The 16,669-nt window shown below is 42.6% G+C and overlaps 1 protein-coding gene across 6 annotated transcripts in view; it reads left to right on the forward strand.

Annotated features, from left to right (window-relative positions):
* The window catches only part of STIM1 (stromal interaction molecule 1), a 458,800-nt gene extending 442,906 nt beyond the window's left edge, over positions 1 to 15,894 (forward strand). For all 6 annotated transcript variants that reach the window (XM_085623469.1, XM_085623472.1, XM_085623467.1 and 3 more), the window contains one exon: positions 14,150 to 15,894. In XM_085623469.1, coding sequence (XP_085479595.1) covers positions 14,150 to 14,663 — 514 coding nt within the window. In that variant the 3' untranslated portion in view covers positions 14,664 to 15,894. The remainder of the gene's footprint in view (positions 1 to 14,149) is intronic.
* The last annotated feature ends 775 nt before the right edge of the window (positions 15,895 to 16,669 follow it).

Below are 16,669 nucleotides of genomic sequence, written 5' to 3' on the forward strand. Positions count from 1 at the left end.
ATAAGATTGACCTTGGTTCCCACTCCCAACCATTTCCGGATTGCTAAGGGAAGAGTCAGCACAAGTCGCGCTGCACCCTACTGAAGGTACATGAGGAACAATAAGGAAGACAGCTGAAACCGTAACGTATCAATTCCCCGTTGCTTAATTGTGTATTTTTTCCGAAACCTTCCTTCTAGCTGGCAATACTGCTCACCGGCAATCTGCAGAAGTCCGCATTGCAGGACTTTCAGGTACGCCCGCCGCCCCCTCCCCCCCCCCCTTTTTTTGTAAAAACTAACATTATCGTAAATGCTACATTTTAATACACTGTCAAACTACCCTAACGATGTTAACACTAGTGAGTATAGCTCTGCTTAGATGCCCCCGAGGAGGAACGAACAACTACTCATTACCGTATCTGAAAATTAATAGCGCGATTAGCCAAAACACGTCTCTATAACGAAGATTAAAACAATAATGTTTTATTTAATTATAACGCTATCCTTTCACATTTGGTTGTACGACCATATGACTTCGACATCAAATAGTGCAGTCAAGTTCCCTCGAGGAAGAATGGTCGACTACCTATTACTGCGTTTGAAAACAAATTGCGCGACCAGAGAGACGCGTTGCCAAAATGAGAATTCACACAATAATGCCAAATTGATCTTAACAGCGAACTACTCCATACGTATCACACGAGCACTCGGAATATATTATACGATGAATGGGCATCAGTTTAATTGATAACTTCCTCTCTTTCTGGCCGTACGTACCTGCCTAGAGAACCCATTTTTTCTCGTTTCACCTCTTAACATGGTTAACCAATAAACAGCGCGAGTATGATATTCATTATATCTGACAATGTAGCAATCACTGCAACATTTCGGATCCTTTATCAATGAGACACCTGGGTCCCACCAACTGAGTGCGCTACATTTTAGAATGCCCAACAATATCAGCGCGCTCTACTCCATCGCTGACACACGAAGCTACAAATACATAATGCTTGTCTCTAAATTTTAAGCGCACAAGATTATGGCCCAATAAGGACACACAGACATTTTTCTTATCATATTCCCATCAAATCCCCTATCTGATATAACCATCTGGATCCGGCAAATGCTCATCTATATATGCTATAAGAACGCGAATTATTATCATTGGGTCACTAAGTTCCCTTGAATAATTGCCATACTAAAGATGTGCCATTTCATAGTTAGCTTGCAAATGTGCTTTTCGTGAGATTGGCAGCATATAAAGAATTGCCATTTCATAGTTACTTTAGAGAAGTACCTCAGACCTGTGTATACTATGTTGACTAAACATGATGACAGCATGTATGTTTTTAAAGAAAAGTAAGGTAACATTATGCTCAATATGTTCCCTTCCTCACACTCCCAATTTTTTCACACAGGTACAATTTGACCAATAAACGGGAAAATACATACCTATTCAAAAAAGACTGTAACAATATACAGACTTCATCTTGAACACTGGTCCTAAAGAAAGCCCCCTGACCCATCAGGGGCAAACGAAGGGCAGAAACATGTCGACCCCACTTTGGACTTTATAGTACGTGAGGCTGATAACAAGTCTAAACACGCACAGAACTGTTTTTAAGACAATCCTGAACCTAGACTATTAAATAAAAAAAAAAATCACTCTAGGTCAACATGATTTTTTAACATCACATCTACTCTCACTTCACTTCAACACACCCACCACCCACTTTTCTCTTTCTGATCACTACTGTAATAACCAGTGGTTCTCCTCTGGATGGAGGAAGCATACAATTAAAACAAAACCCTATGATGATGCTGTCACGTTTTTAACAATAAGGCGGAGAACCAAGATATACCACCTCGTGAACTGAGTACGTGAATGAGGGTTCTTTATTGAACTAGACGGATAAAACCGCAGACCCTGGTTACTCGGGACAAGTGATCCATTCCAAACTGATTTTTGGCTACTGACATGGAACCATACACCTCTACCTACCGGCGCGCAGGGGTACTGCTTGAAAATTTCCGGATCTAGTCTGATGCCTGGGTAAAATTCTAAGCGAAAGAATATGTGGCTAGATAGTCCCTACCAGATAAGGGGTTACTGCATGTAAGTAACTAGTTATTTAGGTCTGCTTTATTTGAAGTGTTAAGAAGTTAGAAGAAGTTTTTGTTAGTGCTGTTGTCCAAAACATTGATTAGCATTGCTCAGTCTTAGTCTAATCCACACCCCTATTAAACTCTGAGCGCATCAAGGCTTTTATTTGGATATAAACCTTTGTATGGTCACCCATACGTTTCTTAATAGTTTGAGGATTTTTTTTATTTTAAAACTTTGTAGGAGTCTTGCCTTGTGGTGACCCTCAGGATGCCTAGGCCAGGTGGCTTGGGGAAGATAGAGAAAGAAAGAAAGTCAAGCTATTTACCTGAAAAATAGTAGATGATAGTTTCTATAATTAATATAAACACTTCTGGATTTAACTACGATATGGATCCCAAGGATGTCTTCGGTGCATGGGTGGGAACTAACCTGACCGGCCAGTTATGCAGATCGTAAATACACAGCTTGAGTGAAAGTCGCTGATCTCATTGGTGGTTTTTCTCTAAACAAAATGCCTTCATTATCTTCTAAAAACAAGATGGCCACTTGCCTGCGGCTGCCAATGTCTTGATTCCACAACATGACCACACGCACAAAGGCTGTGTCCCCTAGTCATGTTTCCCTAACCTATCGGAGGACAGTGGTGGGTGCTCTGTAGACATCTGACTTCGGTATCTAATTACTTGAAGGCAATGACCCTCTGCACCAAACCAACTGGCTGTTGTTCTTCTGGTCTCATCATCCCTGTGGCGATCTTACTTGAGAATGAGGCAAATCGATCAAATGAAGATTTTGTTTCCTAAATCTGCTTATCTTTGGATCACTGCCCATACTGCATGGTCCAGAATATTAGAGTCAACCAGTTCAACCTGCCTCTGGAGAGTACAGTAGCTGCATCTCGATGCAAAACTGCAGTGAAACTTCTTATTGCACATGGCACTAGGTCACTGAACCTCCAAGCTTATGACACCCAGTTATTGTTTTGTCAAATTGTAAAAAATGCTTGTAGGGAGGGCTACAGTCTGTTAGCTGAGATCTCCCTGATGACTCAGTGCTGTTGAAAGGTACATGCCTGTTGTCATGGTAAATCAGACTGAGTGAGGAGACCAGGTAGGCAGGTGATGATGACACATGATACATGGAGAGAAAGTACGGTCATTGAAGCAGCTCTAAATGCATAAAGATGCTCCCTAGTTTCTAGCTTCTTTAAGGGGTGATGTTTCTGATTTTTTTTTTTTTTTAAACAGGAGCTTCATGCTCCATTTCAGGTAACAGAGTCCCTTGTGTGATTGGCACTAACAAAGAAAAGCAAGGTGGCTCCAAGTGATGGACAGAAGACAGCTTCATCAGCACAAGCCATTGGTGTGGAGCGATCTACTGGCAACAATATGCACGCTGAAAATCACATCCAAGTGCAGCACTGCCATGCACTGGCTCTTGGTTCCTGAAGGTTAGGCACAGAAGCTTCTAGTCTGAGTTTGTCACAATCATACCAGCATAATTGTGCCTATGAAGGTGCAAGTGTTTCTGCCTTTTGTCGGAACACCAGGCACTTCTACAGTAGCATTAGAAGCTGCTGTATTACTCCACGGAAGCAGTAAAACGTTGGCATGTCCTTGAGTTGCAGATAAGTTTCCTCTGTCTATAGTTGCCAGAATCTCGCATCCTGTGTCAGGCTTATCAATGAGCTCACAAACCATATGAGGAAGTGGTCAAAGTCTGAAGTGTCAGTGGTCACGCTGCTCACATGCACGGAGGCCCCGGAAGTATTTCAGAAGTGCTTCCGCAGCACAGGGCCATCTCTGAGAACACTGGTTCCTCATTGGGCCCGCCTCGTCCTCTCCCAGAGTTCCGTCCAAAGAACCGGTGAGGCTTGCGTTCTCGAGGCCTTAGACCATGCTGTCCCCTAGGCCTGTCCTGCTCATTGTTCTCTCTACACTGCTGAAGGCTCTGTTCTTGTCCTGCATAGGCACACCAGCGTGAGTCCTTCCTTCTCTGGAGGATAAAAGATCCATCAGGCACTTTTCTTCCCTAGCCTCTTTGTTGAGACCTTTAAAGAGTGGTGAATAGTAGATTTTGAGTGATGCAAATGTTTGAAGTTCACACGTTTAAATAGATGCTGGACCACTAAGACACCCAGCTAGTCTCACTTTTCCCACCCACCGAATATGGTAAGATATGGACTCGTGGCCCCTTACAGAGACTGGTATGCATCTCTCAGGTCACAGATTCGGGTCCTGGAGAGGCGGTTTCAGCCTTTCAGTATTTCAAGGTTAATAAACCCAGGAACCTTGAGCATGTTAAGGAATGCAAGTGCCAGTAAACCTTGCGTGCCATTTGTTTTCTTCAGCCAGCATCATTGAGAGAGGGGCCTTCAATACAGTGTTCCAGTCCAAAGCTGATGAGAAGGGAAAGATTTTGTGAAGCAAAAATAAAAAGCTACTTGCCTGTAACACTGTTTTTGCAGCATTATATCTGTAATGAGGTTAAGTGTCTGCCAGCTACTACCATCTGCTGGTTGGGTATGCAATTGATCAGACGGTATTGAAAAGTAACCCTATGGGGCCTTTTAAGACATATTTTGGGCTCTAAACCTGGGTTTGCGGTGGAAAGTACCTCATTAATATCTGCCAGAAATTCGCAAAGGGCATCATGGTAGGTGTCGGCGGAAACTGGGGTGGTGTTCCCCGTAACACAACTGGAAACCTAAACCTTGCACAACTTTCCCGGCTTACCTCTGGGAATGGTTGTGAATTCCCCTGAAAACTCCCATGAAGATATGTTTGGGTGGAGATCTAAACGGCTGCCTGTGCTTTTACTCACTTTTACTTCTTTTATTGGTGAGTTTATTGGGTTTGAGCAATTCATCTTGAACTTGAGAACCGTCCTGCTTTGAAGCCACCTGTACATTGATTGTCTTGTTAAGCCATTGAGTGGGATAAACTGAATTTGCTTCTTCCCTTCCCGCTTCTGTGATGCTGAGTGCACTGCTTGTGAGTCGTTGACAGTTATTTTCAATGGCATTGCAGATGAATAATGGCTCATTATGTGTTGTATTGAAGCATTTACATTGTGCTTACTACCCTCATGTGGGTCTGCCGAAGTGCTTGCCTACATGAGTATCACGCTACACCGTGCAGGGTGTGTGGTTGGTAGAATGTTGTCTTTGTTTTGAGCCTATGTGTGAAGTGTTTCGATGCTGTGCCTGATGACCACCGAGGTGCGGTTATGTTATGGGTCGCAGCACTTAGCAGTGTGTTGGATGATGTAGTGAGAGAGACAGACGCATAGTTTTATGGTTTCGAGTATGCTGGTAGCTTTGAACAGCTCCGCAGGTCCCTTCATGGTTTTTCATGTGATATAGTATGCTTATATGGTTACTGCACTGGGTTGCCCAATCTGAGATTTTCTATATAGTGGCGGTCCTTAGCTGACATGGTCGGAGAGAGAGAGAAGTGGAGAGATCTATCATCCCATATCTGAGTGTCCATGTGAGATTTACAGAAGTGGTCAGATTGTTATGCAGCAGTTCATGTTAGAAGCACGTGCTTTGCATAGATTAGCCAGTAATTATCACTATCAGAAGGTGGGTTCACCTGATAAAAGGGCTGCTGGACCAACATCAGACCCCAGTAGTTATGCTTCGTAAGAGTGTGTACGGAAAGCTATATTACACGCTGCACTTTTCTCTTGGAAAGGAATGATGCCTATAAATGCAGAAATGGTGACATATTTCATACCACATATAACTATCATTTACCGTCTGATTTGTGTGCTACATACTTTCTTCCCATTTGGCTTTGATACTTGTGTCTTTTACTGCAGGTCCAAAATCAACAGTTAATCAGCACTTGAAGTGCTTTGAGTGTTGTCAGTGTATCATCTGACTGTGTACCTGTGTATGAAGACGTCTTTTCTCGTGCGATTCAGTTTGGCAAGAAGATAGGCAGCACAAAAGGAGGATTCATGTGAAAGAGTGGTGTGTCTTTCAATGGAAATGATTGCTCTCGCCATAGCGCGTCTTACTTCCGAATTCACAAAAAACATAGCTGGATCTCGAAGAATCAAACTGCAGCTTAGTGTACTGTCACATAAAGCTCATGTCAGGAAGCAGTTTGTCTAGTTAGTGGTAATTTCCGGTCTGAATCTTCTAAGACCTATTATCTACTGGTCCTTGAAATTAAGATTTGACGTCATGATGGTTGGTCTTCAGTCGTAAAATCTGTTAGTTCTAATCAGTGGGTGTGCCAAATTAATTAGATAAATTACTATGCATGAAATATCCCCACATATAAAAAACTTTCTATTCAAATTAATCCTTTCTTGTTATTAAGACCTTCTGACTGCTGTCAAAGTATGCAAGTTGGCATTGAGTGCTTTAGTGAGATAGGAAACTTTATGGGCTGAAGCGTCCCTATCACCATTTCTTTGTAAGTTTCACATCTCTTGTTTTGTAAGGAATATTTGTGAGCCAAAGGATGCGACTCATTTAGATGTGTTTTTAACTAGGTGCACAGATGCCTCCTGCTGTCTTGTGCAAAGGTGCTGATGTGACGTTGTGTCTGTAACATCAGCCTTCCTTGCCTCACTCTGATGCGGTTGTGGAACGCTTTCTATCCTTGTATGGCAGGAACCACCTTAGGATGACAAACACTCTGACTGGGGTCTGTCTAAAGAAATAGTGTTTGTTGATCCAGAAAAATGCATCAATCTAGTTTAAGAGGGTTTGTTGAATGCGGTGATCTATCTAGCATCGCAATGAGAAAGCGTAGTCTTATAGGAAAATTGACCAATGCGATATTGTCTACTCAAGTTGATGTGCGGCTGTTATTGTTTGCGATAGGCGCAGCTTCCTTCTCATAGGAGCGACTTAGTCCTACGTGCTGATACCACCATGGTATCGTATGCAGAAATCCCTTTCTCCTGCTCCATATCATCAGTCACATAAATACATTTTCTGAGTAAGTCGTAGTTGACGCTAGCTAGATGAGTGAAGTTGAGGGCTTTAATGTCGTCAAAGGCTGCAATGTTCACATTAAATTGGACCTTCGCTCTATGATTTTGGCATAAAATACACATTCTTTGAGAATGTCTTGTAACCTGTTTCTCTGGTAACTTGAGGCGGCAGCTGCCAAGACAAAAATACAGTGAATAATATACTTTTTTGCGTCATCCACACCAAATCTCAGGATTAAAGTTTGTCCATGTCTTCTGTTTGGGGTAGAAAACTTGCTCGGTCTGACACGGGTTCCAAAACCGCTCCTCTGACTCCACTATCACCAGTTTGTGAGTCCTTGATTGTGGCTCCCTGGGAAGCGTTGTTTTAATATTTTGGCTTGCTGTTTCTTGAAGTAGTCTGCCCCATCACAGAAAGATTACACAATGCACATCTCCAAAGTTGGAATTGCATGTCTTTTCATTCCTGTAGTGTTTTTTGACTCTTTAAAGCCTTAGCCAGGACCATCTTGCAAATTTCAAAGATGTTCATAACTTTATCCAAACACAGACATTGCAACTTTGGCTGAAGTTGAGATCATTTAATTGCCGTTAGTGCAAACCTGTTGCACCGTTTTCTCCTCCAGAGATAAGAATTCACAAATATACCTCCTGATTGTAAACACTTTATTAGACTCACTTATCTTTCACTTGTACCTCTTGCGTCTCACCATAAACGCAGTCTCATGTACAGTAATGTTCACGGTCTTCTGTAAAAGACTCCACATTGCTGATTCCTGAACCGAGCTCAATCCACGACAAAGGCTCTGAAGGTAGTGGTGCATCAGTTGGTGACATCAGGTCTGGCTACTTAGCATTGAATCAGGAAGTGACATCGGGTCTGGCTACTTACCATTGAATCAGGAAGTGACATCGGGGTCTACCTACTCCGCATTGAATCAGGAAGTGACATTGGGTCTGGCTACTTAGCATTGAATCAGGAAGTGACATCGGGTCTGGCTACTTAGCATTGAATCAGGAAGTGACATCGGGTCTGGCTACTTAGCATTGAATCAGGAAGTGACATCGGGTCTGGCTACTTAGCATTGAATCAGGAAGTGACATCAGTTCTGGCTACTTAGCATTGAATCAGGAAGTGACATCGGGGTCTAGCTACTCCGCATTGAATCAGGAAGTGACATTGGGTCTGGCTACTTAGCATTGAATCAGAAAGGGACATCGGGTCTGGCTACTTAGCATTGAATCAGGAAGTGACATTGTGTCTGGCTACTTAGCATTGAATCAGGAAGTGACATCAGTTCTGGCCACTTAGCATTGAATCAGGAAGTGACATCGGGGTCTAGCTACTCAGCATTGAATCAGGAAGTGACATCGGGTCCGGCTACTAATATTGCCCTATTAGCTCCTATTGGATTGTTCTTCATAACAGTTTCACATGTTTTAGATTCAACCACTAAATGCAGAAGTGTGCAATGCATATTAGTCGATTGCATCCTAGATAAACCTGATCCAAACGGGATATGTCTGTATCTGTAAACATTACACCCTGGTGCTTTTTTAATTTTTTTATTAAGTCATTACTGTAAATTGTTGCCTTTTTGTAGTTACCTTAGCATAATTGGTAGTACGACCCAGGATAATATGTGGGCTCTCCACAACAGAATTGTGATACTGGTTCTGTGTGTGCTGCACTCGCCTTTGGATATAATGCCATTGCCCCTTTGTGCCTCAAAATATATTTTTGACATAATTGGCTTCGCTGGCTAACCAGAACAAATTCTGACCTCTGCAATCCAACGTACATACCAAGAAAGGGCAAAATCCCCTTCTATCCAAGCCTCTATTTTATATATTCTTATCAGACCGATTAATGAAGGCATTCGGAATCAGAGCGACCCAGAGAGAAGATGGCGCCAGCGCCCTCGTATATTACTCACCATCACATAAAGCTGTGGGCATGGCGGATTACTGCCTCTGCATTACTCGACCATTGCATGCTTTGCTTGATGTCAAAGGATGTCGGCCTCTTTGTGTAGGCTAGTTCTGTAATACCTTTTTCCTCCCACTCCACTAATTGCTGCACAAAATCAAGCACATTGTCTTTTTTTAGTTTGAGTGTAATGGCCTATGCCAGCGTTTCATTTGTACAGCTATGTCCTAAACCATTCTTTGGATTTGTCGACTTAGAGACTATTCCTCGCCCACTCTGTGTTTGTCGGTCCAGATTTTATTTTGATGTTCACACATCTGTCCCATATAGTGCATTTCTGATGCCTACTTCTTTTCACAGGTTCTCCACCTTATGAATATCCTCCATGACCCAGACTGGGCCTGGGAAACCTTTCCTCAGGTTCTGTTGGTCCTCAATGCAGGAAATTGGTTGGCGTTTCTGAACCTCGTGAATGTCAATTTTCATGTACCCAATATCACCACTCACAGCTGTTCCCTCCAGTTCAGCGTGGGGACCCAACACTTTCAGTTCGCAGTTCTGCCATTTGGTCTGATGACTGTGCAGGTGTTCACACCTGGTGGTGGCTTCACTTAGGAGATCTGATCCATGTCCCTGCTTGGATGGTCTACTGGGTGAACTTAGCATGGCTTGCGCTAGTCACAGAACATCCTCAGCTCACCATAAGCCTCCTGCATGGTGTATGCTTTACCAACAACACTCAGAAGTTTCACCTCTTCCCAATACAGAGGTTGAATGTCACAGGTGCGGTATTGGAATTCTAGGAGATCTGTACGTGTAGTGAAATTATATAGTGGTAGACAGTAATTCTTTATTATAGTTGGCCTGTGGCAAGGTAAAAGCAGTATAGGACACTTGCGGTATGAATTTTCTCGATCTTCTAATGTGGTAACCATCTTGACCCCATGAGCTGTGTCAAGGGCTTTCCTCGTCAGAGGATTGTTCATGTCTTGCATGTGATTCCTGTTTTCCTGAATCTGGGCTGCCAGTCCTGTGCCTGCTCTGCCTGAAGGCGTTGTGTACCATGTTGTTGCCAGACGACAGATGAGGGGCGTCTCTGTGGGGCTTAAGATGGCAGTGCCTCCAGCATCAGAAGTGTATCTCAGCTCGAGTTCAGAAATTCCACTCTGTCCTCGTGGACCTCTGTTGGTGGATGTGCCCCTTCGAGCTCACGGTGAGTTGTTGCTTCCATCTCAGGCTACCCTAGTTAAGGATGCCTCCTCTTTGAGCTTAGGCGCTCCTTACAGGTGTTCTGATAGAGGGAGGTCTTTGGTCTTCATTGTAGCAAAGACTGCACATAAATGTGCTGAGGTTGCGGGTAGTTCGCTGACGGGTCTTTTTGATCCAACCATGGTACATATTATTCTACCCCAACAGACCTGTATTTTGCACCTTCTCTACCTGGTTAATAAATGGGCCAGTCCGTCACGGTCTCTTCTTTCCTCCTCCTCCGCATCCCACCAAGGAAGGAGTCGTGTGTTGACTGTACCCCAGGTGTTCAGTATCTTATTACATTAATCACAAAGGGCAGGATAGAGTAGGAGATCATCTCTTTGTGGACTTGATTGGCGCTAAGAAGAGCAAAGCGACAACGAAATGTAGGAGCTCATATTTGGTTATGCTTCGCATAAACATCTGTTAAGTTTTGGCTGAGAAGGACCACCCTGGATAGCATTCATGCTCACTCCACGTAGCATATGACGGCTTCTACTGCTCTAACATGGGGTGAGCTGATAGCTGGTAACTTGCCTGGTACCTCTGGGTCATCTTTGCTTACCGTTGACAAACATTACTGTCTCACAGCTCAGGTACATAGTAACAGATAATGTGGTTAGAGTTGTGTTGCACGACTTCCTTGGATAATCAGGACTACTCCGTCCCACCTCCCAAAGGGCTCATTTGTATGGTGACAAATCTGCTGAAAAAAGTATTCATTAGGAAATTAGTTACTTTAGGCAATTATGTTTTTGGTGGAGACTGTATCTTCCGCAGATTCCCCACTGCGCTTCCCCTAATTAGTGCATTTGTTAATACAAATGTATGAGCCTGAATCATCTGCTGTGATTTTTGCTGTCGTTAAAGCTTTCTCATTTCGTCTCTGCGCGCCTCATTGGGATACAGAAAAGGCCAGTTGATGCCTTTTATGTCCTCTTGCCTCTTCTACTTAAACGGAGCTGTGGCTGAAGCTGTGCAGTGCCCCCTGTTATCTGTTATCTGGCGAATATTCTTAAGTTGAGGAATCTGGGGAAAGATAAAGGGCCAGATGTACAAACATTAGGAATACTGATTTCCTAATTGCGATTATCTCCGAATCGCGATTAGGAAATTGGTATTCCTAATTTATGAAGTTCTTTCATTCCCAAATAGCGATTTCTAGTAAGTCGCAAATCCACTTACCTCATGAAAATTAAGGAGGTAGGTCGCAATTTGCGACCCATTAGGAATTGCAGCTATCACAGGGCGGTGGCCTGCAGGGGTCAGCAGACCACCATGTCTGTGATTGCTTTTTAATAAAGCTAATCTTTTTTTTTTTTTTTTTTTTTTTTTAAATGCTGACTATTTTACTTAAAGGAAAATGGGGTGCATTTAAAAAGAAAAAATGAAACTTTCAAGTTTCATCTTATAGGAGTAGGCAGTGGTCCGTGGGACCACGGCCTGCTCTTAAATATTATTTCAACATTCTCAAAGGGGGGGCTCCCAATGTGACCCCATCCTATTTGCGAATGGATTACCACCACTTTTAAACTGGTGCTAAAGTTTACTGTTTTGCGACCGGAATTCGGTCACAAAATAGTAATAGATACATACCATACCGATCCGGTATTTGGAAAACACGCCCCTCCCAAATACCGAACAGCAATTTGCGATTCGGTAGCAAGTTACCGTATCGAATTTTGTATTTAGTACAAGGTGAGTAATATTTTCTCCGGTACTGAAATCATTTCATATTTTAAGTACCAAAGTGGTGGTGTTCTCATCCTGCCTACCGTATTCATTCTCCATGTCCAACAGCCTCCTATATCCCTTTCTTTCTGCCCACATGATTGCTGTCCCATTCCCTCTTCCCAGTCCTCTTTCTCTTCACTCCTCTGTGTCTTACTGAGCCAGTTGAGTGGTCTAACCGCATTCATTACATTCTCTGTCTTTTTCTTCCAGGCATTTTGCACCTTTCTGGCCCATGCATCTTCTTTCCCCTTCCTCTTTTCTCTTAGATTACATCCTTTCGCAGCTGCTTCCACCAGTATACAGACACTGGTGCAGAACACTCTTCTGTAGGCTGTTTTTTTACATTCATTGTTCTCATTTTAGTTTTTCTTCCATTCTATGCTTTTACATTGGCTATTGCTCCATATCTTGGTTTAAGAATTACCATAGCCCAGACTAGCATGATTTTTTTACCAACCTACATCCTTCAGCCTCTTGGTTGTGGCTGGGTTGGAGCGGTGTGGTCTGCAATCTGTTTGGGTCCTGAGATTTTCTTATCAATAATTTGTGGGGGAAAAACACTTTATTTGTGAGGACCCATTGTTTCCCATATATTGCTGCCATGCTTACACCCATTGCCCTGCGGATCCAGTTAAGTTTCTGTTTATTTACAGAAGATCCCAAATATCATTGCTTTGCAAAGGACTTATAATTTTTGTGCACGATTAACGTAAATCCAGCCTTTGAAACGGAGAGAAAGGTGATGATTACAGCAGGTACCTCAAACATTATCCCTCCGAACCCAGGGAAATAGAAGGATTCACTCTGTGCGTCTTGTGACTGATGCTTGAGGGTTGTTTTGAATGTGTTCTTCTTTGTGGCTGATATTGAGTCTAGGCATAGAGATGCCAGGTTGTGGAACCCATAGCTGGCACGAAGGAGAGATGGAGTTGTGCTGTGATGTTGGGTTTGTGAGGGAACGAGGCGATGGGTGTAGAGTGAGACAACAGCATATGAAGAAAAGTATTGTAAGCCTTCATTTCAAAGGGGAAAAGTTGATTCTCGAAAGCTAGTTATTACAACTGTATGAACGAGGTCCTACTAATAGTGGAGGCGAGTTCCAGCCCCCCCCTCAATTTAAGGATGCTTTACCCTCACCCTCCTTCGTCGCAAGCTTCACCATTGGGTCCACTCCTCGCCATCGATCAGATGTCTCTTATCCCGGGCGGACTTTTCATTGGGAGTTCTTTGCAGGAGACTTTTGGGATAGCTGATCCCTCGGCTGAATGTTTTTGACCGATGTCTAAACCCTTCACTAGTGTGCAGGACTTTATTCTTTGAATTGCAAGAATTATTGAGGCCTGTGTGTTTAAAACTACTTTCTGGTCGACAGTAATTATTTATTCTAGCCTGCCTATAGCAAGGTTAAAAACCATGTTGAACAATGGGGATAAGGATTTTTGCTCTATCCTGTACTTCAAATTAACATCTTGAAGCAACTTCGAAAGCCCCCAATAGGGTCTCTGCTTTCTTCAGGACTGAAGTCCGAGCTATTATGCCTGCCCACTACCAATAAGTGTATGTTCATGATGTACTGTGGTGTATGTAAGGGTGTGTATAATTAAAAATGCAATTAGAATCGGATTTTTTTTTTTTAAACTCTGCGTCGCGAGTTATATTATAGCTTTTGGGCTTTACTGAGGAGTTAAATTGAACCAGTCTAAAGAAATGTCCTTAGTAAGCGCTGTTTTCATGCCTATTGAAATAATCCTTAACTTTGGTAAGCGAAATAAAGACCGAAAACAGCTTGTCTTTTAACAGTACACGCTATAATAAATTTCCAAGAATTGGTGTTCAGTTGCATTCCTGGAGTGAATATATTGTTAATTAAACATTTGAGTTTATAAGCTGTTGAATTGTAGGTCAGTTTCTAGTTCCTGCGTGTTGACTAATTGGTAAGAAGAGTGCTTGCAGTGATCGTGTATACGATACTACCAGAGTCTGCGAAGGCTTGCGTCAAGAGACTCCACTGTCATCTACAATACAGTCCCATTAATTGTGGTGGTGTGATACTAGCTTGTGTGCATCAGTTATAAAAACATAGCTAACTTCTTTAATAGGAAGAACGGTCACTTTTAATATACCTATATGCCTTTTTGCATGTAATGTTTCTCACTAAATTATCTTTTTTTTTTTCCTCCCTACCTGCAGGGATCTGTCACGTTCAGACTCTGAAACCTCCCTCCCCTACTTGAGCGATCACCACCGTGCCACCAAACTCCCGACCTCCAAGTCTGCCATGTTATCCAGGTGCCTGGAAGAGTACCCCTCGACTGGCGGGCACACACCCAATGGTGGCAACAGGCACTATGACACAGCCAGCCTCTGCGCCTTGCAATCCACGCTGCCAGAAAGCCCCCCACTAGAGATGAAAGTGGCACCACTGCAGGCGATGGAGAAATCGTCCAGCTATGGGGAGATCAGCCTAGGAGGGGTGGGACAGTCCGACTCTTCTAGATCTCACAGCCCAAGCTCCACCGAACCTGAAACACCATCCCCTATCACAGAATCCAAGCACAACAACTCAAAAAGCACTCGCATCCCTCAACTAGCTGGCAAGAAAAGTCCTGGAGAGGATGACAGTGGGTCAACGGGAGAAGAGACCGACTCAGTACCTGGCAAGAAGAAGTTTCCCCTAAAGATTTTCAAGAAGCCTAAAAAGTAGCCAAGCAATCGACTGGGGAGAATGCAGCAAGAATGGTTTGCAAGAGCTGTACTAGAAAGGCACGGATGAGCACCTTCTCTGCTAACCATACAATATGATTAAGTGTGAGAGAGGAGGAGAACTTAAAAGCAACTGCTTCTGTCCTTCCTACCCAGCAAGCCTCTAAACTCTGGTCACGACATGCCACTCACATGGAGGGGAACCATTTTCTCGTCTATTTATTCTGGAACTGCCAGTTGATAAAGCCTCTTGAAATCCCCCCAGCCCTGCAACTATCGAGTCTTCTCGCTTCGCTATGCATGGCTTCTAAAAATGCTGATCCTCATGACAGCCATGGCAAGGGTGTTTATTTTTTTTGGTGGGGGGTTGAGTAATTGTGACAAAGGATGTAGTTTATTTCTGTATTTACTGCTTCTGATTAGCATGCATGACACACAATAGACAATATATATGAATGCTGAGTTACCAGAAACAGGCTCTACCATTACCATCCTGAGTGAACGACTCGTGTGGACCAGAGACGTGGAGTCCATGGTTTTATAGACAGATTGGCCGAAATACAGGATAAAGCGAATTTTGCATATGTCTACCAGATGTGGAATGCTTACAGTACCTTTCTGGCGTCTGATCTGTGTTTTTCCGAGCATATTTGTTTTCATTTCACCAATAAGTTTGCAAAAAGTAGCCTTTTATGCAAGATCAATGTGTTTTCTTAACCTGAAGATGTTGCAAATTTATATTTTGAAAGTGAGAGACAAACTTGAATTGAAGCCCAGAATCGCAAGCCTTCCCAAAGGGAAATAAAACCTGCTATTGAATAGCAGAGAAGCTCCTAGGTTATTTTGTAACAAATGGACCCAACTCTGAGCAGCAGTGCATATGTGGCGTTTTTTATTGGGAAAGAGGAATTTGACTTGCAGTTTTTGCATATTTTGTACACATTTTAATATGTTAATTGTACATCTGTGCTGTGCCATAATGGATATTTTAGACAAACTGAGTAATCCCATCACACACAAAACAAAGGAGTGAGTGAGTGAGATGTCTGTCAATAACCTGTTGCATTCATCCAAGCATTCATTCATCCGATGTGCGCCTCTGTTTATCCAGCAGATGGTTGTTGATACAATGCTTTGATGGTTGGAACATCAATATTAATACACAGCCTTTCTCTGCCACAGCTGATCAATACTTCAAGGTGTATGCTAAGAAAATAAACCGAAGTATAAATTAATTCTTTATAACGAAACTACCATATCCTTCTTAAAAAAAAAAGCAGAAACCATAATATTCTTCAAAGTGGACCCAAGATATTGTGTGTAGGGTTGGTGCCTTGCTTTAAAAAGAAGAAAAATATATATTTTTATAGATCTCCTAATCGGAAGTATATTTACCAAAAATATCAGTTGTGTAGTCTTCAGAAGGTATCTGGGTTTGTTGTTGTTTTAAATTGTTGTTCATATCCTACGGCAAAGGATCCCAATCACTTTACAGAAGTGCAATATTTTTCCTCTTGATAAAACTGCTGATATGTGTGTTATGCACGTTGGTTTCCCAAGGGTTGGATTTCTGATACAGCCTCGCCCTAAGGAACTAACTGGTGGATACCATATGTTATTTTGAGAACATTTGCTGCTTGGAAGAAATAGTTGCGGTTTTGCACTTAAAAGCAATTTCCTTTTAAAATAATGTTTGGAATAACACCAATCTTTAGTACTTCAGACCTGTTTGTGGTGGCTTCACTCTGACTATCAAGTGCAAACTATCACACAATTTTTGGGCCAGTTGCATTATCGATATCGCCAAAATACTAATAGCTCCTTATGATTGTCATTTCACATTACATATCAGTCTTTTGACCCACCAGTGTTCCTTGGTTAGCTCATTTAGACCAGGATCTGAATGGCTACAGTGATCAATCACTAGACTGCCCTATTTTGTAGCTGTGCATCAGCAACCAGCAATATCGTAAGTAAAATTGCTAATTTCCCAAGCCCATCATCCCA

Source organism: Triturus cristatus, chromosome 8 (genome assembly GCF_964204655.1).
Source record: "Triturus cristatus chromosome 8, aTriCri1.1, whole genome shotgun sequence".
In the NCBI taxonomy this organism is placed as follows: domain Eukaryota; kingdom Metazoa; phylum Chordata; class Amphibia; order Caudata; family Salamandridae; genus Triturus; species Triturus cristatus.